The 27,687-nt window shown below is 42.0% G+C and overlaps 1 protein-coding gene across 1 annotated transcript in view; it reads right to left on the reverse strand.

Annotated features, from left to right (window-relative positions):
• The window catches only part of EDTP (Egg-derived tyrosine phosphatase), a 326,043-nt gene that overhangs the window by 104,060 nt on the left and 194,296 nt on the right, over nucleotides 1–27,687 (reverse strand). Inside the window, exons 6-7 of the mRNA XM_071663269.1 lie at nucleotides 22,139–22,272; nucleotides 16,089–16,311 (exon numbers count right to left, since the gene is read on the reverse strand). Coding sequence (XP_071519370.1) covers nucleotides 16,089–16,311; nucleotides 22,139–22,272 — 357 coding nt within the window. The remainder of the gene's footprint in view (nucleotides 1–16,088; nucleotides 16,312–22,138; nucleotides 22,273–27,687) is intronic.

The raw sequence follows: 27,687 nt of genomic DNA on the forward strand, positions 1-27,687 counted from the left end.
TCTTTCCACCTCCAATTTGGTCTCCCTCTTCTCCTCGTTCCCTCCACCTCCGACACATATATCCTCTTGGTCAATCTTTCCTCACTCATTCTCTCCATGTGCCCAAACCATTTCAAAACACCCTCTTCTGCTCTCTCAACCACGCTCTTTTTATTTCCACACATCTCTCTTACCCTTACGTTACTTACTCGATCAAACCACCTCACACCACACATTGTCCTCAAACATCTCATTTCCAGCACATCCATCCTCCTGCGCACAACTCTATCCATAGCCCACCTTTTATTGCAGTAATACTATTACAACAATTCACCCTTGCTTTATATACTGTTTCTCTAACCACCATTTCTGACGCTCCTCATCACAAAGGAAGACCTGTTTTCTGTTCTGCACCACTCCATGTCCCTGACAATCTGACTGCCTTTAAAAACTCCAAAACTAATACTACCGTTCAAACAAACATGTTAAATCCTTCAACTGATCCCATCAACTGACTGATGACCCTTAATGTGCTGCTCCCACTGTCACGTGATTCAACTTTTCCCATGTCTGCTTACGTATCCAGGAGACTTATCATAATATTAGTAGCCTATGAAGATCTCTCTCTGCCAGGATGGCAAGAGATTTTCCTCAATACCCCCAACAAACACCTTTATAGGTGCATACCCACAATAGTGATTACATGTTGATCCTGCAGAAAATAAAAGATTGTTGGATGACCTAAATGATGAGGAGGAATGCTTGAATTTTGTAACACTTGGTGAGGAGAGTGCAAAAGAATATCATGAAAAAATGTAAAAGAATAAAGAACAAAATAATTTTAGTGGGATTATTTAAGGAAAAAATTAGGCTGGAACATTAAACACTAAAGGGTAAGAAGCAACACTGGAGTTCACCAGTTATGGAGACTTGTTGTGGCCACCCCTTTGACACAGTTTACGGATGGAATGGGCATCAGAGTTATAGAAAGATGCTTATGGAGGAGTTAGACTAATATGGAAAGCCATCCCTACCACACCTCAACCACCAGGTAAAAGCAGCCATGCCCCAGACAGAGTGGCAGCCAAGGGAAGTGCATAAGGACACTTTCTGAAACCAGTGCCTTGTATGCATGTGCTGCCAGTATTAAACTGTATTCTTACCCTTAGGTTCCATGGAATAAGAAATAAGCAATGTTAGTCTAGATGATTTAGTATGGTTGGTACTTCTGATAATTTTTTGTATTTGACAAGTTTCTGAAATATAAAGAAATAATTCTTTAATGAAATAGGGCAAATAAGTGTAATACACTACTTTGGTGATACCTGTACATTACACATCTTAAGAAGCATTTTAGCCAGTCAAAGGGATGAGTTACTCTTAACCATATATCACATGGTTATGAAGGAAAATAGAAAAAAAATGACTAAAGTCTTTGGAAGATCTAATAGTTCTGAACAGGCAGACAAGAATGTACTTATAATGAGAACACTGTTTGCCTTGTGTGGCAATTTATTGTTTTTGATAGAATGGCCAATGTGAGGGGGTTTTGAAGAGAAAGCAGGTCAGCAATCTCTAGCGTGGGGTGAGGTGAGGTGGGGAGTGGCAGAGGGCTGGGGAACTGGAAGGTTAGTTGTTGTTTGCAGATGGCAGAGTGCTGGTGGCATATTTAAGTGCGCAACTGCACTAGATGGTGTCCAAGTTTGAGAAAGTTAAGACTGAATAATGGTAAAAGCAAAGTTCTTAGGTTTAGTTGCAGAAAATGACAGGCAAGCAAGAGTGTGAGTGTGAATGGAGAGAACCTGGAGGAAGTGGAATGTTTTAGATACCTTGGAATGGATATGGCTGCAAATGGAACTATCAAAGCTGATGCAAGTCACAGGGTGGGTGAAAGAGTTAAGGTTCTGGATGCATTGAGTAAAGTGTGGAGGGAGAAGTCACTATCTGTGATGGCAAAAATGGGCAAGTTTGATGCCTGTCTCATTCCATAACAAAACCTAGGACTTTGCTTTTATCATTATTTACTCTTAATTTTCTTTGACATACATTTTCAAACTCAGACACCATCTAGTGAAGATGTGCACTTGAATCTGCCACCAGCACCCTGTCAACTGCAAACAACAACTGACTCGCATACCAGTCCCCTAACCCTCACCCACTCCCCACCTCACCTCATCCCACCCTAAAGATCGCTGACCTGCTCTCCTTTCAAAACCCTCACATTCGCCATCCTATCCAAAACAGAATAAACAGCCACACAAAGAAAACAATGTCCTCATTATAAGTACATCCTTGTCTACCTATTCCGAACTATCAGATTTTCTAGATTGTCATATATAGTATCCCTTGGGATAGGGGATTAAGAATACTTCCCACGTATTCCCTGCGTGTCGTAGAAAGCGACTAAAAGGGGAGGGAGCGGGGGGCTGGAAATCCTCCCCTCTCATTTTTTTTTTTTTTTTTTTTTTTAATTTTCCAAAAGAAGGAACAGAGGGGGCCAGGTGAGGATATTCCAAAAAAGGCGCCAGTCCTATGTTCTTAACACGGGAAATGGTGAATAGTTTAAAAGAAAAGAAAAAGATTCATATTTTCCTTCAAAACCACATGATATTTGGTTAAGAGTAACTCATTCCTTTGTCTAAAATACTTCTTAAAATGAGTAATGTACAGGTATCACCAAAGTAGTGAATTACACTTATTTGCCCTATTTCATTAAAAAAACATTTCTTGATATTTCAAAAACTTGTCAAAAACAAAAATGGCCCTAAACAAGAGACTATAGAGGAGTGTGGATGTGTTGGAAATGTAATGTTTGAGGACAATGTGAGGCATGAGGAGGATTGATGAGTACAAAATAAGAGAGTATGAATGAGGTATGGTCATAAGAATTTGGCTGAGAAAGATGAAAGGGTGTGCTACATTAGTTTGGACATATGGATGGGATGAGTGAAGGGAGGTTGAAAAAGAAGGTATATGTATCAGAAATGAAGGGGTCACAGAGAAGGAGACCAAATTGGGAATGGAAGGATAGGGCAAAAATGGATTTGAACCCTTGGGGCCTGAACATGCAGGAGGATATAACACATGCACGAGAAAAACAAAACTTAAGAAAAAACTGAAGTGATGTAGTAAACATATGGCAATGTTCTCTCAATGGACTGAGCAGGGCATATGAAGCAGTCTGGAATTACCACAAACATCTGTAGTTCCTCATTGTCAGTAGGTGACAGTAGTATTGGTCATTATACATGGCAGTTAGAGTAAATATGAATGAATGAGACCATTTCTTTGTATGTTCCATATATCACCTTTTTAATGTGGGAAACAGCGAACACACTTTACCAAACTCAGTCACCAACTTCTGCAGTTTCTCATCTGAATCAGCTATCAGCACTATATCATAAGTGAACAACAACTGACTCGCTTCCCAAGCCCTCTCTTCCACAACAGACTGCATACTTGCACCTCTCTCCAAAACTCTTGCATTCACCTCCCTAACAACCCCATCCATAAACAAATCAAACAACCATGGAGACATCACACACCCCTGCCGCAAACCAACATTCACTGGGAACCAATCACTTTCCTCTCTCCCTACTTGAACACATGCCTTACATCCTTGGTAAAAACTTTTCACTGCTTCTAGCAACTTACCTCCTACGCCATATACTCTTAAAACATTCCACAAAGCATCTCTGTCAACCCTATCATACGCCTTCTCCTGATCCATAAATGCCACATACAAAGCCATCTGTTTTTCTAAGTATTTCTCACATATATTCTTCAAAGCAAACACCTATCCACACATCCTCTACCACTTCTGAAACCACACTGCTCTTCCCCAATCTGATGCTCTGTACATGCCTTGACCCTCTCAATCAATACTCTACCATATAATTTCCCAGGAATACTCAACAAACTTATGCCTCTTTAATTTGAACACACACCTTTATCCCCTTTTGCCTTTGCACAATGGCACTATGCATGCATTCTGCCAATTCTCAGGCACTTCACCATGATCCATACATACAATGAATATCTTTACCAACCAATCGACAACACAGTCACCCCCTTTTCAGTAAATTCCACTGCAATACCATCCAAACCCGCCACCTTGCCGGCATTCATCTTCCGAATAGCTTCCACTACCTCTTCCCTGTTTTACCAAATCATTCTCCCTGACCCTCTCACTTGGCATACCACCCCGACCAAAATGCCCTATATTTGCCACTCTATCATCAAACACATTCAACAAACCTTCAAAATACTCACTCCACCTCCTTCTCACTTCATCACTACTTTTTATTCTCTCCCCATTTGCCCCCTTCACCGATGTTCCCATTTGTTCTCAAGTCTTACACACTTAATTTACCTCCTTCCAAAACATCATAATATTCTCCCTAAAATTTACTGATACTCTCACACCCCAACCCTCACTTGCCCTCTTTTCCACCTCTTGCAACTTTCTTTTGAACTCCCACCACTTTCTTTCATACATTTCTAAGTTATTTGCACTACTTCCTTGCAAAAATCATCAAAACAACTCTCTCTCTTCTCTTTCACTAACAACTTTACTTCATCATCCCACCACTCACTACCCTTTCTAATCTGCCCACCTCCCACCATTATCATGCCACATGGATCTTTTGTGCAAGCTATCACTGCTTCCCTAAATACATCCCATTCCTCCCCCACTCCCCTCATGTCATTTGCTCTCGCCTTTTGCCATACGTATATTCCATATACTTATTTTATCATATTTAATTGCCGTCTTCCACGTTAGCGAGGTAGTGCAAGGAAACAGACCCACATACATATGTATATACATAAATGCTCACACAGGCACATATACATTTCAACGTATACATACATATACATACAGTGACATACATATATACACATGTACATATACTTACTGCCTTCAACCATTCCCGTCGTCACCCCACCACATATGAGGTAGTGCAAGGAAACAGACCCACATACATATATATATATACATAAATGCCCACACACGCACATATACACTTCAACGTATACATACATATACATATATACACATGTACATATTCATACTTACTGCCTTCATCCATTCCCGTCGTCACCCCACCACATCGTTCCAATTCACTCTACTCCTTGCACTCCTTTCACCATCCTGTATGTTCAGGCCCTGATCCCTCAAAATTTTTTTCCCTCCATCCTTCTACCTTCAATCTGGTCTCCCACTTCTCCTTCCCTCCACCTCTGACACATATATCCTCTTTATCAATCTTTCCTTACTCATTCTCTCCATGTGTCCAAACCATTTCAACACACCCTCTCCTGCTCTCTCAACCACACTCTTTTTATTACCACATATCTCTCTTACCCTTTCATTGTTTACTTGATCAAACCACCTCACACCACATATTGTCCTAAACATCTCATTTCCAACGCTTCCACCCTCCTCCGCACAACCTTATCTATAGTCCATACCTCACAACCATATTACATTGTTGGAACCAGTATTCCTTCAAACATATTTCAATTTTGCTCTGAGATAATGTTCTCACCTTCCACACATTCTTCAATACTCTCAGCGGTTCCATCCGCTGCTAAGTCCACTCCCAGATATCTGAAACACTTAACTTCCTCCATTTTTTCTCCATTCAAACTTACCTCCCAATTAACTTGTCCCTCAACCCTACTGAACACATTGTTCTTATTCACATTTACTCTCAGGTTTCTTCTTTCACACACTTTGCCAAACTCAGTCACCCACCTCTGCAGTTTCTCATCCAAATCAGCCACCAGCGGTGTATCATCAGCAAACAACAACTGACTTAACTTCCCAAGCCCTCTCATCCAAAACAGACTGCATATATGTGCCTCTCTCCAAAACTCTTGCATTTTCCTCCCTAACCATCACATCCATAAACAAATTAAACAATCATGGAGACATCACACACCACTGTCACACACCAAGATCCACTGGGAACCAATCACTTTCCTCTCTTCCTACTTGTACAAATGCCTTATATCCTTGGTAAAAACTTTTCACTGCTTCTAGCAACTTACCTCCTACACCATATACTATTAAAACCTCCCACAAAGCATCTATATCAACCCTATCATATGCCTTCTCCACATACATAAATGCTGCATACAAATACATCTAGTTTTTTCAAGTATTTCTGACATACATTCTTCAAAGCAAACACCTGGTCCACACATCCTCTACCACTTCTGAAACCACACTGCTCTTCCCCAACCTGATGCTCTGAACATAACTCTACCCTCACATTTAATTTCCCAGGATTACTCAACAAACTTATACCTCTGTAATTTGAAAACTCACCTTTATCCCCTTTGCCTTTGCACAATGGCACTATGCATGCATTTCGCTAATCTCAGGCACTTCACCATGATCCATACATCGGTGACACGAAGGGTATTTGAGTACATAGTATTTGAATTAGATTATTAGTGAAAGAGAAGAGAGAGGCATTTGGACGATTTTTGCAGGGAAATAATACAAATGGCTGGGAGATGTATAAAAGAAAGAGGCAGGAGGTCAAGAGAAAGGTGCAAGAGGTGAAAAAGAGGGCAAATGAGAGTTGGGGTGAGAGGGTATCATTAAATTTTTGGGAAACAAAAAGATGGTTTGGAAGGAGGTACATAAAGTGCGTACGACAAGAGAACAAATGGAACTTCAGTAAAGGGGGCTAATGGGGAGCTGATAACAAGTAGTGGTGATGTGAGAAGGAGATGGAGTGAGTATTTTGAAGGTTTGTTGAATGTGTTTGATGATACAGTGGCAGATATAGGGTGCTTTGGTTGAGGTGGTGTGCAAAGTGAGAGGGTTAGGGAGATAATTTGATAAAGAGAGAAAAGGTAGTAAAAGCTTTGTGGAAGATGAAAGCTGGCAAGGTAGCGGGTTTCGATGGTACTGCAGTGGAATTTATTAAAAAAGGGGGGTGACTATATTGTTGACTGCTTGGTAAGGTTATTCAATGTATGTATGGCTCATGGTGAGGTGCCCGAGGATTGGCAGAATGCTTGCATAGTGCCATTATACAAAGGCAAAGGGGATATAAAAGTGAGTGCTCAAATTACAGAGGCATAAGTTTCATGAGTATTCCAGGGAAATTATACGGGAGGAAATTGATTAAGAGGGTAAAGGCATGTACAGAGCATCAGATTGGGGAAGAGCAGTGTGGTTTCAGAAGTGATAGAGGATGTGTGGATCAGGTGTCTGCTTTGAAGAATGTATGTGAGAAATAGTTAGAAAAGCAAATGGATTTGTATGTAGCATTTATGGATCTTGAGAAGTCATATGATAGAGTTGATAGAGATGTTCCGTGGAAGGTATGGTGTGGGGTGCAAGTTGTTAGAAGCAGTGAAAAGTTTTCATCAAGGATGTAAAGCATGTGTACGTGTAGGAAGAGAAGAGAGTGATTGGTTCTCAGTGAATGTTGGTTTACGGCAGGGGTGTGTGATGTCTCATCGGTTGTTTAATTTGTTTATGGATGGGGATGTGAGAAACTGCAGAAGCTGGTGACTGAGTTTATTAAAGTGTGTGAAAGAAGAAAGTTGAGAGTAAATGTGAATAAGAGCAAGGTTATTAGGTTCAGTAGGGTTGAGGGTCAAGTCAATTGGGAGGTTAGTTTGAATGGAGAAAAACTGGAGGAAGTGAAGTGTTTTAGATATCTGGGAGTGGATTTGGCAGCGAATGGAACCATGGGAGCAGAAGTGAATCATAGGGTGGGGGAGGGGGCGAAAATTCTGGGAGCCTTGAAGAATGTGTGGAAGTGGTGAACACAGAGCAAAAATGGGTATATTTGAAGGAATAGTGGTTCCAACAATGTTGTATGGCTGCGAGGCGTGGGCTATGGATAGAGTTGTGCGCAGGAGTGTAGATGTGCTGGAGATGAGATATTTGAGGACAATATGTGGTGTGAGGTGATTTGATCGAGTAAGTAATAATAGGGTAAGAGAGATGTGTGGTAATAAAAAGAGTGTGGTTGAGAGAGCAGAAGAGGCTGTTTTGAAGTGGTTTGGTCACATGGAGAGAATGAGTGAGGAAAGTTTGACCAAGAGGATATATGTGTCAGAGGTGGAGGAAATGAGAAGTGGGAGACCGAATTGGAGGTGGAAAGATGGAGTGAAAAAGATTTTGAGTGATCGGGGCCTGAACATGCAGAAGGTGAATGGCGTGCAAGGAATAGTGTGAATTGGAACAATGTGGTATACCGGGGTCGACGTGCTGTCATTGGATTGAACCAGGGCATGTGAAGCGTCTGGGGTAAACCATGGAAAGTTCTGTGGGGCCTGGATGTGGAAAGGAGGATGGATGTGCTGGAAATGAGATGTTTGAGGACAATGTGTGGTGTGAGGTGGTTTGATCGAGTGAGTAATGTAAGGGTAAGAGAGATGTGTGGAAATAAAAAGAGCGTGGTTGAGAGAGCAGAAGAGGGTGTTTTGAAGTGGTTTGGGCACATGGAGAGAATGAGTGAGGAAAGATTGACCAAGAGGATATATGTGTCGGAGGTGGAGGGAACGAGGAGAAGAGGGAGACCAAATTGGAGGTGGAAAGATGGAGTGAAAAAGATTTTGTTTGATTGGGGCCTGAACATGCAGGAGGGTGAAAGGAGGGCAAGGAATAGAGTGAATTGGAGCGATGTGGTATACCGGGGTTGACGTGCTGTCAGTGGATTGAATCAAGGCATGTGAAGCGTCTGGGGTAAACCATGGAAAGCTGTGTAGGTATGTATATTTACGTGTGTGGACGTATGTATATACATGTGTATGGGGGGGGGTGGGCCATTTCTTTCGTCTGTTTCCTTGCGCTACCTCGCAAACGCGGGAGACAGCGACAAAGTATAATAAAAAAAATATAAAATATATATGTATATGTTGAAATGTATAGGTATGTATATTTGCGTGTGTGGACGTGTGTGTATATACATGTGTATGTGGGTGGGTTGGGCCATTCTTTTGTCTGTTTCCTTGCGCTACCTCGCTAATGTGGGAGACAGCAACAAAGCAAATAAATGAACAAATATATATATATATATATATATATATATTCTGAGTACAGAATGGAAAAAGGTGAGAACAAGGGACGTAAGGGGAATGGGGGAAGAATGGAATGTATTTAGGGAAGCAGTGATGGCTTGCCCAAAAGATGCTTGTAGCATGAGAACCGTGGGAGGTGGGCAGATTAGAAAGGGTAATGAGTGGTGGGATGAAGAAGTGAGATTATTAATGAAAGAGAAGAGAGAGGCATTTGGATGATTTCTGCAGGGAAATAATGCAAATGACTTGGAGATGTATAAAAGAAAGAGGCAGGTCAAGAGATAGGTGCAAGAGCTGAAAAAGAGGGCAAATGAGAGATGGGGTGAGAGAGTATCATTAAATTCTAGTAAAGAATAAGATCTTTTGGAATGAGGTAAATAAAGTGCGTAAGACAAGGGAACAAATGGGAACTTCAGTGAAGGGGGCTAATGGGGACATGAAAACAAGTAGGGATGATGTGAGAAAGAGATGGAATGAATATTTTGAATTTGTTCAATGTGTTTGATGATAGAGTGGCAGATGTAGGGTGTTTTGGTCGAGGTGGTGTGCAAAGTGAGAGGGTTAGGGAAAATGATGTGGAAACTGAGATGAGGTAGTAAAAGCTTTGCAGAAGATGAAAACTGGCAAGCAGCGGGTTTTGATGGTATTGCAGTGGAATTAAAAAAAAGGGGGGGGGGGTGGTGGTGACTGTATTGTTGACTGATTGGCAAGGTTATTTATTGTATGTATGACTCATGGTGAGGTGCCTAAGGATTGGCGGAATGCTTCCATAGTGCCATTGTACAAAGGCAAAGGGGATAAAAGTAGTGAGTGCTCAAATTACAGAGGTATAAGTTTGTTGAGTATTCCTGGGAAATTATATGGGAGGGTATTGATTGAGAGGGTGAAGGCATGTGCAGAGCAAAAGATTGGGGAAGAGGAGTGTGGTTTCAGAAGTGGTAGAGGATGTGTGGATCAGGTGTTTGCTTTGAAGAATGTATGTGAGATATACTTAGAAAAGCAAATGGATTTGTATGTAGCATTTATGGATCTAGAGAATGCATATGATAGAGATGCTCTGTGGAAGGTATTAAGAATATATGGTGTGGGAGCCAAGTTGTTAGAAGCAGTGAAAAGTTTTTATTGAGGATGTAAGGCACGTGTACATGTAGGAAGAGAGGAAAGTGATTGGTTCTCAGTGAATGTAGGTTTGCGGCAGGGGTGTGTGATGTCTCCATGGTTGTTTAATTTGTTTATGGATGGGGTTGTTAGGGAGGTGAATGCAAGAGTTTTGGAAAGAGGGGCAAGTATGCAGTCTGTTGTGGATGAGAGAGCTTGGGAAGTGAGTCAGTTGTTGTTCACTGATGATACATCGCTGGTGGCTGATTCATGTAAGAACTGCACAGGCTGGTGACTGAGTTTGGTAAAGTGTGTGAAAGAAGAAAGCTGAGAGTAAATGTGAATAAGAGCAAGATTATTTGGCACAGTAGGGTTGAGGGTCAAGTCAACTGGGAGGTAAGTTTGAATGGAGAAAAACTGGAGGAAGTGAAGTGTTTTAGATATCTGGGAGTGGATTTTGCAGCGGATGGAACCATGGAAACGGAAGTGGGTCATCGGGTGGGGGAGGGGGCGAAAATTCTGGGAGCATTGAAGAATGTGTGGAAGTCTAGAACATTATCTCGGAAAGCAAAAATGGGTATGTTTGAAGGAATAGTGGTTCCAACACTGTTATATGGTTGCGAGGCGTGGGCTATGTATAGAGTTGTGTGGAGGAGAGTGAATGTGCTGGTAATGAGATGTTTGAGGACAATATGTGGTGTGAGGTGGTTTGATCAAGGAAGTAATAATAGGGCAAGAGAGGTGTGTGGTAATAAAAAGAGTGTGGTTGAGAGAGCAGAAGAGGGTGTTTTGAAATGGTTTGGTCACATGGAGAGAATGAGTGAGGAAAGATTGACCAAGAGGATACATATGTCAAAGGTGGAGGGAACAAGGAGAAGTGGGAGACCAAATTGGAGGTGGAAAGATGGAGTGAAAAAGATTTTGAAAGATCAGGGCCTGAACATGCAGGAGGGTGAAAGGCATGCAAGGAATAGAGTGAATTTGAATGATGTGGTATACCAGGATCAACATGCTGTCAATGGATTGAACCAGGGCATGTGAAGCATCTGGGGTAAACCACGGAAAGTTGTGTGGGGCCTGGATGTGGAAAGGGAGCTGTGGTTTCGGTGCATTATTACATGACAGCTAGAGACTCAGTGTGAACGAATGTGGCCTTTGTTGTCTTTTCCTAGTGCTACCTCGCACACATGAGGGGGTTGTTATTTCATGGGTGGCGATGAGAATGAATAAAGGAAGACAGTATGAATTATGTATATGTGGATATATGTATATGTCTGTGTGTATATATATGTATACGTTGAGATGTATAGGTATGTATATCTGCGTGTGGGGACGTGTATGTATATACATATGTTTGTGGGTGGGTTGGGCCATTTTTTCGTCTGTTTCCTTGTGCTACCTCGCTAACGTGGGAGACAGCGACAAAGCAAAATAATAAAATATATATATATTTTTTTTCTTTTTGCTTTGTCGCTGTCTCCCGCGTTTGCGAGGTAGCGCAAGGAAACAGACGAAAAAAATGGCCCAACCCACCCCCATACACATGTATATACATACGTCCACACACGCAAATATACATACCTACACAGCTTTCCATGGTTTACCCCAGACGCTTCACATGCCCTGATTCAACCCACTGACATCACGTCAACCCCGGTATACCACATCGATCCAATTCACTCTATTCCTTGCCCTCCTTTCACCCTCCTGCATGTTCAGGCCTCGATCACACAAAATCTTTTTCACTCCATCTTTCCACCTCCAATTTGGTCTCCCACTTCTCCTCGTTCCCTCCACCTCCGACACATATATCCTCTTGGTCAATCTTTCCTCACTCATTCTCTCCATGTGCCCAAACCATTTCAAAACACCCTCTTCTGCTCTCTCAACCACGCTCTTTTTATTTCCACACATCTCTCTTACCCTTACGTTACTTACTCGATCAAACCACCTCACATTGTCCTCAAACATCTCATTTCCAGCACATCCATCCTCCTGCGCACAACTCTATCCATAGCCCACGCCTCGCAACCATACAACATTGTTGGAACCACTATTCCTTCAAAACATACCCATTTTTGCTTTCCCAGATAATGTTCTCGACTTCCACACATTCTTCAAGGCTCCCAGAATTTTCGCCCCCTCCCCCACCCTATGATCCACTTCCGCTTCCATGGTTCCATCCGCTGCCAGATCCACTCCCAGATATCTAAAACACTTTACTTCCTCCAGTTTTTCTCCATTCAAACTTACCTCCCAATTGACTTGACCCTCAACCCTACTGTACCTAATAACCTTGCTCTTATTCACATTTAGTCTAAGCTTTCTTCTTTCACTCACTTTACCAAACTCAGTCACCAGCTTCTGCAGTTTCTCACCCGAATCAGCCACCAGCGCTGTATCATCAGCGAACAACAACTGACTCACTTCCCAAGCTCTCTCATCCACAACAGACTTCATACTTGCCCCTCTTTCCAAAACTCTTGCATTCACCTCCCTAACAACCCCATCCATAAACAAATTAAACAACCATGGAGACATCACACACCCCTGCCGCAAACCTACATTCACTGAGAACCAATCACTTTCCTTTCTTCCTACCCGTACATATGCATTACATCCTCGATAAAAACTTTTCACTGCTTCTAACAACTTGCCTCCCGCACCAAATATTCTTAATACCTTCCACAAAGCATCTCTATCAACTCTATCATATGCCTTCTCCAGATCCATAAATGCTACATACAAATCCATTTCCTTTTCTAAGTATTTCCCACATACATTCTTCAAAGCAAACACCTGATCCACACATCCTCTACCACTTCTGAAACCACACTGCTCTTCCCCAATCTGATGTTCTGTACATGCCTTCACCCTCTCAGTCAATACCCTCCCATATAATTTACCAGGAATACTCAACAAACTTATACCTCTGTCATTTGAGCACTCACTTTTATCCCCTTTGCCTTTGTACAATGGCACTATGCAAGCATTCTGCCAATCCTTAGGCACCTCACCATGAGTCAGACATATATCAAATATCCTTACCAACCAGTCAACAATACAGTCAACCCTTTTTTAATAAAGTCCGCTGCAATACCATTCAAACCCGCTGCCTTGCTGGCTCTCATCTTCCGCAAAGCTTTTACTACCTCTTCTCTGTTTACCAAATCATTTTCCCTTACCCTCTCACTTTGCACACCACCTCGACCAAAACACCTTATATCTGCCACTCTATCATCAAACACATTCAACAAACCTTCAAAATACTCACTCCATCTCCTCACATCACCACTACTTGTTATCACCTCCCCATTAGCCCCCTTCACTGAAGTTCCAATTTGTTCCCTCATCTTGTGCACTTTATTTACCTCCTTCCAAAACATCTTTTTATCCTCCCTAAAATTTATTGATACTCCCTCACCCCAACTCTCATTTGCCCTCTTTTTCACCTTTGCAACTTTCTCTTGACCTCATGCCTCTTTCTTTTATACCTCTCCCACTCATTTGCATTATTTCTCTGCAAAAAATTGTTCACCAAATGCCTCTCTCTTCTCTTTCACTAATAATCTCACTTCTCATCCGACCACTCACTACCCTTTCTAATCTGCCCAACTCACATGCTTCTCATGCCACAAGCATCTTTAGAGCAAGCCATCCCTGTTTCCCTAAAGACATCCCATTCCTCCCCCACTCCCCTTACCTCCTTTGTTCTAACCTTTTTCCATTCTGTACTCAGTCTCTCCTGGTACTTCTTCACACAAGTCTCCTTCCCAAGCTCACTTACTCTCACCACTCTTTTCACCCCAACATTCTCTTTTCTTTTCTGAAAACCTCTACAAATCTTCACCTTCGCCTCCACAAGATAATGATCAGACATCCCTCCAGTTGCATCTCTCAGCACATTAACATCCAAAAGTCTCTCTTTTGCGTGCCTATCAACACGTAATCCAATAACGCTCTCTGGCCATCTCTCCCACTTACAAACGTATACTTAAGTATATCTCTCTTTTTAAACCAGGTATTCCCAATCACCAGTCCTTTTTCAGCACATAAATCTACAAGCTCTTTACCATTTCCATTTACAACACTGAACACCCCATGTACACCAATTATTCCCTCAACTGCCACATTACTCACCTTTGCATTCAAATCACCCATCACTATAACCCAGTCTCGTGCATCAAAACTACTAACACACTCACTCAGCTGCTCCCAAAACACTTGCCTCTCATCATCTTTCTTCTCATGCCCAGGTGCATATGCACCAAAAATCACCCATCTCTCTCCGTCCACTTTCAGTTTTACCCATATCAATCTAGAATTTACTTTCTTACACTCTATCACATACTCCCACCACTCCTGTTTCAGGAGTACTGCTACTCCTTCCCTTGCCTTTGTCCTCTCATCAACCCCTGACTTTACTCCTAAGACATTCCCACACCACTCTTCCCCTTTACCCTTGAGCTTCATTTCACTCGGAGCCAAAACATCCAGGTTCCTTTCCTCAAACATACTACCTATCTCTCCTTTTTTCTCATCTTGGTTACATCCACACACATTTAGGCACCCCAATCTGAGCCTTCGAGGAGGATGAGCACTCCCCGCGTGACTCCTTCTGTTTCCCCTTTTAGAAAGTCAAAATAAAAGGAGGGGAGGTTTCTAGCCCCCCCGCTCCCGTCGCCTTTAGTCGCCTTCTACATGTGAGGAATGCATGAGAAGTATTCTTTCTCCTATATCCCCAGGGATAAAACATCTTTTTATTCTCTCTAAAATCTAGTGATACTCTCACCCTAACTCTCAATTGCCCTCATTTTCACCTCTTGCACCTTTCTCTTGACCTCCTGCGGCTTTCTTTCATACATCTCCCAGTCATTTGCAGTACTTCATTGCAAAAACTGTCTAAACATCTCTCTTCTCTTATACTAACAATCTCACTTCTTCACCCCACCATTCACTAACCTTTCTTATCTGGCCCCCCTTCCACCTTTCTCATTCCATATGCATCTTTTGCACAAGCTGTCACCGTTTCCCTAAATACATTCCATTCTTCCCCCACTCCCATTACAGCATTTGCTAATTATTGTCCACCTATGATGTTTCAGCTGCCAGTTTATGAATTAATAATAAGAGTAGGGATTCATCCACTACAAAGTGAAGAAATGGGGAAAACTGGGAACTCAAATATTTAGTATGTTGTACATAACTCAAATCTGTTAAAAAGAAAGATTGTGTGTATAATGTACACCATGCTACAAAAATATTTATGATCAGTATCCTATCAGTAAAGACTTCATCACTTTCACTTTTGATGATCACGCCAGCATTGATACTGTTTGAGTTTCTGGGTGAGGACTGGGAAAGGAGAATAAAATCTGCCTGAGAGTATCCTAAATCCCTGAAGGGATACAGGTCATACTAGTCAACTTACACAAAACTTGAAGACAGCACTGCAAGTCATTAACAAACTATGAGGCTCAACAGAACATTGTTTAATAATTTCTAGGTATTTGGAAAATCAGTCTAATTACTCTGTATAACCAGGAGTCACTTATAAAAGATCCTCAATGAAACATTCAAACAAATGCTAATGTTTGTCCAAAAAAAGAGAAAAATGAAAAAAGGTTAATACATTCATATTGCATAACATCATGCAGGTGGAAAAAAAAGGAACATTTTTGTAACATTCATATTAGAGCAAAAACATCACAACAATTATATTCACAATCACATCTGCATCTACAGCAAACACATCCTTACAAAAAACTGTCACCTACTGCAATCACCAAATCCAACAACTGCAAAGCCTTCAAAATAACATCTTGAATAATACTTTACCAGTTGTACATAAAGTTAACTAATCTCTTTTTAAACAATCCATATACAAGAGAAGACCTCCCCAAATCATTATTTATCACATTCAAGTACTTGCAACCTATGAGAGTTCCTCTTCTTACCCGATAATTATTCCAATCTGAGGCTACTTTCGCTGACATGGTTCTCTCAGGAATGACCAACTGGGCATCAACAAAGGGCTGACTCCAATTGAAGTAAAGACCTTCGCCAGTATAACCCAAATCACGGAATTCCTTGAAGAATTCGCATCCAGGGTATGGCAATGATAAGATGTTGAAGTCACTGTATCTGTTCTCTTTATCCACTTTTTCTGAGGATGTTACACTGTAATGCAAAAAAGTAAATGAATCCATTTCAACAGAAAAATACATCTCAATAACATAGTTTCAATCCAATATCACATGTACATACACAGACATATACATATATACACATGTACATATTCATACGTGCTGCCTTCATCCATTCCTGTTGCTGCCCTGCCACACAGGATATAGCATCACCCCCCCACCTCCAGCAAGGTAGTGCCAGGGAAAGACAAAGAGGCCACATTCATTCACACTCAGCCTCTAGCTGTTATGCGTAATGCACCGAAAAAACCGCTCCCCTTCCACATCCAGGCCCCAAAGACCTTTCCATGGTTTACCCCAGACTCTTCACAAGCCCTGGTTCAATCCATAATAGACAGCACGTCCACCTGAGTAAACCACACTGTTCCAATTCACTCTATTCCTTGCATGCCTTTCATCCTCCTGCTTGTTCATGCCCCGAACGCTTAAAATTTTTTTCACTCCGTCCTTACACCTCCAATTTGGTCTCCCGCTTCTCCTTCTTCCCTCCAACTCTGAGATATACATCTTCTTTGTCAATCTTTCCTTACTCATTCTCTCATTTCAACATACCCTCTTCAGCTCTCTTAACCACACTCTTTTTATTACCACACATCTCTCTTACCTTTTCATTACTTAATCAAACCACCTCATACTGCATACTGTCCTCAAACATTTCATTTCCAATACATTCACCCTCCTCTACACAACCCTATCTACAACCCATGCCTTACAACCATATAACATAGTTGGAACCACTATTCCTTCAAACATACCCATTTTTGCTCTCTGAGATAATGTTCTCGCCTTCCACGTTCTTCAACACTCCTAGAACCTTCGTCCCCTCCCCCACCCTCTGACTCAATTCTGCTTCCATGGTTCCATCCGCTACCAAATCCACTCCCAGATATCTAAAACACTTCACTTCCTCCAGTTTTTCTCCATTCAAACTTACCTCTCAATTAACTTGTCCCTCAACCCTACTGAACCTAATTACCTTGCTCTTGTTCACATTTACTCTCAGCTTTCTTCTTTCACAAACTTTACCAAGCTCAGTCACCAAATTCTGCAGTTTCTCACCCGAATCAGCCACCAGTGCTGTATCATCAGTGAACAACAACTGACTCACCGCAAAAGCCCTCTCATTCACAACAGACTGCATACTTGCCCCTCTCTCCAAAACTCTTGCATTCACCTCCCTAACAACCCCACCAATAAACAAATGAAACAACCACAGAGATATCACACACCTCTGCCGCAAACTGACATTTACATAGAACCAACCACTTTCCTCTCTTCCTACTCGTATACATGAATTACATCCTTGATAAAAACATTTCACTGCTTTTAGCAACTTACCTCCCACACCATATACTCTTAATACCTTCCACAAAGCATCTCTATCAACTACATCATATGCCTTCTCCAGATCCATAAATTCTACATACAAATCCACCTGTTTTTCTAAGTATTTCTCACATAAATTCTTCAAGGCAAACACCTTATCCACACATCCTCTACCACTTCTGAAACCACACTGCTCTTCCCGAATCTGATGGTCTGTACCTGCCTTCACCCTCTCAATCAATACCATCCCATATGATTTCCCAGGAATACTCGACAAACTTATACCTCTGTAATTTGAACACTCATCTTTATCCCCTTTGCCTTTGTACAATGGTGATATGCATGCATTCCGCCAATCCTCAAGCACTTCACTATGAACCATACATACACTGAATATCCTCACCAACCAGTCAACAACACAGTCACTCCCTTTTTTAATAAATTCCACCGCAATACCATCCAAAGCTGCCACCTTGCCGGCTTTCATTTTCCACAAAGCTTTCACTACCTCTTCTCTGTTTACCAAACCATTTTCCCTGACCCTCTCACTTCACACCCACCTCGACCAAAATACCCTATATCTGTCACTCTATCGTCAAACACATTCAACAAAACTTCAAAATACTCACTCAATCTCCTTCACACATCATCACCACTTGATATTACCTAGAAGCAGTGATAAGTTTTTATCGAGGATGTAAGGCTTGTGTATGAGTAGGAACGTTGGTTTGCGGCAGGGGAGTGTGATGTCTCCATGGCTGTTTAATTTGTTTATGGATGGGGTTGTTAGGGAGGTGAATGCAAGAGCTTTGGAGAGAGGGGCAAGTAAGCAGTCTGTTGTGGAAGTGAGCCAGTTGTTGTTCGCTGATGATATGGCACTGGTGGCTGATTCGGGTGAGAAACTGCAGAAGCTGGTGACTGAGTTCGGTAAAGTGTGTGAAAGAAGAAAGCTGAGAGTAAATGTGAATAAGAGCAAGGTTATTAGGTACAGTAGGGTTGGGGGACAAGTCAATTGGGAGGTAAGTTTGAATGGAGAAAAACAGGAGGATGTGAAGTGTTTCAGATATCTGGGAGTGGATTTGGCAGTGGATGGAACCATGGAAACGGAAGTGAGTCACAGGATGGGGGAGGGGGTGAAGGTTCTGAAAGCACTGAAGAATGTGTGGAAGGCGAGAACATTATCTCAGAAAGCAAAAATGAGTATGTTTGAAGGAATAGTGGTTCCAACAATGTTATATAGTTCGAGGTGTGGGCTATAGATAGGGTTGTTCGAAGGAGGGTGGATGTGCTGGAAATGAGATGTTTGAGGATAATATGTGGTGTGAGGTGGTTTGACTGAGTAATTAACGAAAGGGTAAGAGAGATGTGTGGTAATAAAAGGACTTTGGTTGAGAGAGCAGAAGAGGGTGTATTGAAATGGTTTGGTCACATGGAGAGAATGAGTGAGGAAAGATTGACAAATAGGATATATGTGTCATAGGTGGAGGGAACAAGGAGAAGTGGGAGACCAAACTGGAGGTGGAAGGATGGAGTGAAAATGATTTTGAGCAATCGGGGCCTGAACATGCAGGAGGGTGAAAGGCGTGCAAGGAAAGGAGTGAACTGGAACGATGTGGTATACCGGGGTTGACGTCCTGTCAATGGAATGAACCAGGGCATGTGGAGCGTCTGGGGTAAACCAGTGAAAATTTGTGGGGCCTGGATGTGGAAAGCAAGCTGCGGTTTTGGTGCATTTACATGACAGCTAGAGACTGAGCATGAACGAATATGGCCTTTGTTGTCTTTTCCTAGTGCTACCTTGCAAACACGCGTGCAGGGGGAGGGGGGTGTCATTTCATGTGTGGCAGGGTGGTGACAGGAATGAATAAAGGCAGCAAGTATGAATTATGTACATGTGTATATATGTATGTCTGTGTATGTATATATATATGTATACGTTGAAATGTACAGGTATATGTGTGTGTGTGGATGTGTATGTATATACATGTGTATGTGGGTGGGTTGGGCCATTCTTTTGTCTGTTTCCTTGCGCTACCTTGCTAATGCGGGAGACAGCAACAAAGTATAATATTAATAATATATACATTTCACTGTATACATACATATATATACACAGACATATACTCATACTTGCTGCCTTCATCCATTCCCGTCGCCACCACACCATACATGAAAGAGCATCCACCCCCTTGCGAGGTAGCGCCAGGAACAGACAAAAAAGGCCACAGTTGTTCACACTCAGTCTCTAGGTATCATCTGTAATGCACCGAAACCACAGTTTCCTTTCCAAATCCAGGCTCCAAAGACCTTTCCATGCTTTACTCTACACGCTTCACATGCCCTAGTTCAATCCATTGACAGCACGTCCACTCCATTATACCACATCGTTCCAATTCACTCTATTCCTTGCATGCCTTTCACCCTCCTCCATGTTCAGGCCTCGATCGCTCAAAATCTTTTTCACTCCATCCTTCCACCTCCACTTTGGTCTCCTAACTCTCCTCATTCCCTCTAACTCTGACACACATATCTTCTTTGTCAATCTTTCCTTAATCATTCTCTACATGTGACCAAACCACTTCAACACACCCTCTTCTGCTCTCTCAACCACACTCTTTTAATTACCACACATCTCTCTTACCCTTTCATTACTTACATGATCAAATCACCTCACACCACAAACTGTCCTCAAACATTTCATTTCCAACACATCCACCATCTTCTGCACAACCCTATCTACATCCCATGCCTGGCAACCATATAACATTGTTGGAACCACTATTCCTTCAAACATGCCCATTTTTGCTCTATGAGAAAAACGTTCTTGCCTTCCACACATTCTTCAACGCTCCCAGAACCTTCGCCCCTTCCCTCCACTGTATGTATGGATCATGGTGTGGTGCCTGAGGATTGGCAGACTGCATGTATTGTGCTATAGCATAAAGGCAAGGGGGATGAAGGTGAGTGTTCTAACTATAGAGGTAAAGTTTGTTGAGTATATCTGGGAAGTTGTACAGGAGGGTATCAATTGGGAGGATGAAGGAATGCGCAGAGCATTAGATTGAGGAGGAGTAGTGTGGTTTCAGAAGTGTGTAAAGGAAGTGTGGATCAGGTGTTTCCTTTAAAAAATATGAGAAAAACACTTAGAAAAACTGATGGATTTGTATGGGGCTTTTATGGACCACGTGAAAGTATAAGATAGGGTTGACAGAGATGTTTTGTGGAAGATCTTAAGAATATACAGTGTGAGAAGAAAGCTCCTACAAGCAATAAGAAGTTTTCATTAAGCATGTAAGGCTTGTGTATGAGTAGGAAGAGAGGAGAGTAAAACTTTCCAAGTGAAGGATGGTCTGAGCCAGGAATGTGTGATGTCACCACGAATCTTCACTTTGTTTATGAGTGGGGTGATAAGGGAGGAAAATGTGAGTCTTGGAGGGAGGGGCAAAAATGCAGTCAGCAGGGGAAGAGAGGGCCAGGGAAGAGAGTTGTATGCTAATGATTCAGCAATGGAGGTGGATTTTAATGAGAAACTGCAGAAGTTGGTGACTGAGTTTGGAAGAGGAGGTGAAAGGAGAAGGTTTAGAGTGAATGTGAATAAAAGCAGGGTCTTTATGTTTAGCAGGGTTGAGAGACAGTTGGGGAGGGGCTAAGGTTCTGGGAGTGCTGAGGAATGTGTGGAAAAAGAGAATGTTATCTGGAGGGCAAAAATGGGTATATCTGAAGAAAGAGAGGTAGCAACATATTAAAAGGATGCATGACATGGGATATAGAAAAGGCTGTATGGAGGAGGATGGATGTGTTAGAAATGAAATACCGAGGGCAGTATGTGGTGTGTAAGGTGGTTTGATCGAGTAAGTAATGAGAGTGCAAGAGAAGTGTGTGGTAATACAAAGAGTGAGGCTGAGAGAGCAGAGGAGGATGTGCTAAAATGGTTTGGACATATGGAGAGAAAGTGAAACAAATGTTGACAAAGGGGATATATGTGTCAGAAGTAGAGGGAACAAGGAGGCCGAATTGGAGCTGGATGGATGGAGTGAAAAAGATTTTGAGCAATCAGGAGGGTGAAAGGCATGTACGGGATAGAGTCAATTGCAATAATGTGGTGCACTGGGGTTGACATGCTGTTACTGGACTCAACCAGAACATGTGAAGCATCCAGGGTAAAACACAGAGGTCTGTGGGGCCAGGTCAAGGATAAGGAGGTGTGGTATTGGTGTATTACACATGACAGCTAGAGAATAGATGTGAGCAGAATTGGCCTTTCTTCATCTGTTCCTGGTATGACCTCGCTAACGTGTGAAACAGCAATCGAGTGAAAAAAAAAAAAAAACTTTGAGGTAACATTAATTCTCCATCACAAGAGAAAATACAAGACAGCTTAAGACTATAAACTTTTCCATGATACTAAATCACTAAATGCCAATATTCAGTATCATGCAAATAAATAATACATAATATCCCAAAGTGATACTTACTACATTCCAAATTTAACTTTCTTTTTCTCCACCATCAGATCCACTATCACACCTACATTGCATGCCTTTAGCAACCTGATGTCCTGAGATCTCACACGGTCAAACAATTGCCAATCACTGTTGGTCTGTGTCACCTGAAAAGTCATTCACTTAATCATATACAAAGATGATAAATCAAAAATACATTATACACATACTATCTACCTATCTATATCTCTGAAGTAGGATGAATTTTTTCTCCCCTATCCCCAGGGAGAATATATCTATCTATCTATATCTCTGACACCTGTTCCCATCTTGAACACTCTCAAGAAGGTGGCCACAGCAAAAGTCACCATAACTGGTGAACTCAAGTGCTGCTTTTTAGCCTTTAGCACCTCACCTTTAACAGGCCACTGGGAAACTCTAGCACAGTGTTTTCAGAGGCTCATACCTAATCATCCTAGTGACTACTACCTAATGTGTCTACCTAATGTTCTAACCTATTCCTTTTACCTTATGCTCCAGTCTAATGTTAATACCTACATTTTGCTAAAAGGCGGGGTAAGTACCCAGAGCTCACCACAGGAAAAATTTAGTTACGAAGAATGAGTCATGAGTTAAGTGATGAGTTAAGTGTTGTCAAGTGTTGTTTGTGACAAGGAGAGACTGTATGTTTGTGGACAGAATGGCAACAGTGCACCAGTGGGTGAGGCAGAAAGAAAAGACAGCTACCTGGGTCAAAAAAGTACAACTTGACATCTCTTAGGTGCTGGCTCACTATACAGCCATAACTAACCCTCCCAATACCCTAGTGGAAGGTAACAGTAATACACCTCCCTGGATGAAGGCTGCCTACCAACTACTTCCTACAAATACACACACTACACACTAAATTAGTTACACAACCTCAGCACCCCTTTTATGGTTCCAGCAGCTTCAAGGTTATGCTCCATGTGGAAGGAAACTAAGGAGATCTCTGCAATGGGAAGGACTTTGGGGAGACTATACTGTTTTTCATTCCTTGATGATAATACAGTCCCATCAAAGGTAACCCCTTGCTTGAGGTGTTACAACTTGTAGAATCCCAGGAACACCCTCTTGATGATGTAGTCTATTTTCTACCCAACTGATTTTCCTGCTTTAAGAAGAAAGCATCAGGTACTTATGGTAGCTTCCAATGAAAAAATCCTCATTTGGCTTCTGCTTCTACTTTCAGGAAGACTAAAAAAAAGACAACTTCCTGCCCAACAATTCCAGCCCTCTTAGTTACGTTTTAGAACAGGTAGGAGGTGTGTGGGTAAAATTCCTTCTTCCTTATCCCCATTTATAGGTATCTTTGATCTCTTGAAAAACTATCCATTCTATGGAATGCCATAAAGCAAAAAAAGTTTCCTCAGTCTACCATTTTATAATGAAACATGCACCCCCACTAAAAGAAAAAAAAAATAATCCCTAAAGACTTAATAAATACGGGCTCTGAATGTTTACAAAAACTTTCTCTTCAAGGTAAAGTCTCTCTGAGCATGAGACAAATTTCTAGGAAACATACAGGTCTAGCATCCCTAATCTGAAAAATCTGAAAGCTGGTTGAGTGGCAATATAACAGTGCAAGTGGAAAATTCCAGACCTGACCTCACTTACCCATGGTGGGCTATGATGGCTCTATTGAAGCCTGTTTGTTACAAACCATTATCACCGCCAGACCTTCATGCATTACTCGCTGTGTTTTTATTATTCTCGGCTCTGTGGTACAAAGATATTGTTGAAAATGTCAAAAAAAACAAAAAAACACCAATATTCACATGTATATACATAAACGAACATATACACACCTATACACACACAGACATATACATACCTATGCATATACAGACATATACATACATACACATGTACATATTCACACCTGCTGCCTTCATCCATTCCCGTCACCACCTTGCCACACATGAAATAGCACCCCCTACCCTCGCGCGCATGTGAGGAAGTGCTAGGAAAAGAGAACAAGGGCCACATTTGTTCACACTCAGTCTCTAGCTGTCTTGTAAGGTACCGAATCCACAGCTCCCTTTCCACATCCAGGCCTCACAAAACTTTCCATAGTTTACCCCAGACACTTTACATGCCCTGGTTAAAAACAATGACAGCACATCCACCATGGTATATCAAATCATTGCAATTCACTCTATTCCTTGCATGCTTTTCACCCTCCTGTATGTTCAGGCCACGATTGCTTAAAATCTTTTTCACTCCATCCTCCCACCTTGAATTTGGTCTCCCACTTCTCATTGCTCAACCTCTGAAACATATATACTTTTTGTCAATCATTCTGCACACATTCTCTCCATGTGACCAGCCCATTTAAACAAACCCTCTTCTGCTCTCTCAACCACATTTTTTTTCTTGCCAAACATCTCTCTTACCCTTTCATTATTCATTCGTTCAAAACACCTCACAACACATATTGTCCTTAAAAATACATATTTGTATGTATATATTCTTATTATCTTGCGTTGTCACTGTCTCCCGCATTTGCGAGGTAGCGCAAGGAAACAGAAGAAAGAAATGGCCCAACCCACCCCCATACACATGTATACACACACACGTCCACACACGCAAACAAACACACCCATACATCTCAATGTACACATATATATACACACACAGACACATATATATATACCCATGCACACAATTCACACTGCCTGCCTTCATTCATTCCCATCGCCACCTCGCCACACATGGAATACCATCCCCCTCCCCCCTCATGTGTGCGAGGTAGCGCTAGAAAAAGATAACAAAGGCCCCATTCGTTCACACTCAGTCTCCAGCTGTCATGCAATAATGCCCGAAACCACAGCGCCCTTTCCACATCCAGGCCCCACACAAATTTCCATGGTTTACCCCAGACGCTTCACATGCCCTGATTCAATCCACTGACAGCACGTCAACCCTGGTATACCACATCGATCCAATTCACTCTGTTCCTTGCCCTCCTTTCACCCTCCTGCATGTTCAGGCCCCGATCACTCAAAATCTTTTTCACTCCATCTTTCCACCTCCAATTAGGTCTCCCACTTCTCCTCGTTCCCTCCACCTCTGACACATATATCCTCTTGGTCAATCTTTCCTCACTCATTCTCTCCATGTGCCCACACCATTTCAAAACACCCTCTTCTGCTCTCTCAACCACGCTCTTTTTATTTCCACACATCTCTCTTACCCTTACATTACTTACTCGATCAAACCACCTCACACCACGCATTGTCCTCAAACATCTCATTTCCAGCACATCCACCCTCCTGCGCACAACTCTATCCATAGCCCACGCCTCGCAACCATACAACATTGTTGGAACCACTATTCCTTCAAACATACCCATTTTTGCTTTCCGAGATAATGTTCTCGACTTCCACACATTCTTCAATGCTCCCAGGATTTTGCCCCCTCCCCAACCCTATGATCCACTTCCGCTTCCATGGTTCCATCCGCTGCCAGATCCACTCCCAGATATCTAAAACACTTTACTTCATCCAGTTTTTCTCCATTCAAACTTACCTCCCAATTGACTTGACCCTCAACTCTACTGTACCTAATAACCTTGCTCTTATTTACATTACTCTTAACTTTCTTCTTTCACACACTTTACCAAACTCAGTCACCAGCTTCTGCAGTTTCTCACATGAATCAGCCACCAGCGCTGTATCATCAGCGAACAACAACTGACTCACTTCCCAAGCTCTGTCATCCACAACAGACTTCATACTTGCCCCTCTTTCCAAAACTCTTGAATTCACCTCCCTAAAAACTCCATCCATAAACAAATTAGACAACCATGGAGATATCACACACCCCTGCCGCAAACCTACATTCACTGAGAACCAATCACTTTCATCTCTTCCTACACGTACACATGCCTTATACCTTATAACTTATACCTCTGTAATTTGAGCACTCACTCTTATCCCCTTTGCCTTTGTACAATGGCACTATGAACGCATTTTGCCAATCCTCAGGCACCTCAACATGAGTCATACATACATTAAATAACCTTACCAACCAGTCAACAATACAGTCACCCCATTTTTAAATAGATTCCACTGCAATACCATCCAAACCTCCTGCCTTGCCGGCTTTCATCTTCCGCAAAGCTTTTACTACCTCTTCTCTGTTTACCAAATCATTTTCCCTAACCCTCTCACTTTGCACACCACCTCGACCATGACACCCTATATTTGCCACTCTGTCATCAAACACATTCAACAAACCTTCAAAATACTCACTCCATCTCCTTCTCACATCACCACTACTTGTTATCACCTCCCCATTAGCGCCCTTCACTGAAGTTCCCATTTGCTCCCTTGTCTTACGCACTTTATTTACCTCCTTCCTGAACATCTTTTTATTCTCCCTAAAATTTAATGATACTCTCTCACCCCAACTCTCATTTGCCCTCTTTTTCACCTCTTGCACCTTTCTCTTGACCTCCTGTCTCTTTCTTTTATACATCTCCCACTCAATTGCATTTTTTCCCTGCAAAAATCGTCCAAATGCCTCTCTCTTCTCTTTCACTAATAATCTACTTCTTCATCCCACCACTCACTACCCTTTCTAATCAACCCACCTCCCACTCATCTCATGCCACAAGCATCTTTTGCGCAATCCATCACTGATTCCCTATATACATCCCATTCCTGCCCCACTCCCCTTACTTCCATTGTTCTCACCTTTTTCCATTCTGTACTCAGTCTCTCCTGGTACTTCCTCACACAAGTCTCCTTCCCAAGCTCACTTACTCTCACCACCCTCTTCACCCCAACATTCTCTCTTCTTTTCTGAAAACCTCTACAAATCTTCACCTTAGCCTCCACAAGATAATGATCAGACATCCCTCCAGTTGCACCTCTCAGCACATTTACATCCAAAAGTCTCTCTTTCGTACGCCTGTCAATTAAGACGTAATCCAATAATGCTCTCTGGCCATCTCTCCTATATACATACGTATACTTATGTATATCTCGCTTTTTAAACCAGGCATTCCCAATCACCAGTCCTTTTTCAGCACATAAATCTACAAGCTCTTCACCATTTTCATTTACAACACTGAACACCCCATGTATACCAATTATTCCCTCAAGTGCCACATTACTCACCTTTGCATTCAAATCACCCATCACTATAACCTGGTCGCGTGCATCATGTATATATATACATTATGTATTTTTATTTATTTATTTAGTTTTGTAGCTGTCTCCCACATTAGCGAGGTAGCGCAAGGAAACAGACAAAAAAATGGCCCAACCCACCCACATACACATGTATATACATATACGTCCACACATGCAAATATACATACCTATACATCTCAATGTACACATACATATACACACACACACATATACATATATACATGTGTATATAATTCATACTGTCTGCCTTTATCTATTCCCATCGCCACCTCGCCACACATGAAATAACAACCCCCTCCCCCCTCATGTGTGCGAGGTAGCGCTAGGAAAAGACAACAAAGGCCCCATTCGTTCACACTCACTCTCTAGCTGTCATGTAAT

This window comes from Panulirus ornatus, chromosome 7, assembly GCF_036320965.1.
Source record: "Panulirus ornatus isolate Po-2019 chromosome 7, ASM3632096v1, whole genome shotgun sequence".
NCBI classification, from domain to species: domain Eukaryota; kingdom Metazoa; phylum Arthropoda; class Malacostraca; order Decapoda; family Palinuridae; genus Panulirus; species Panulirus ornatus.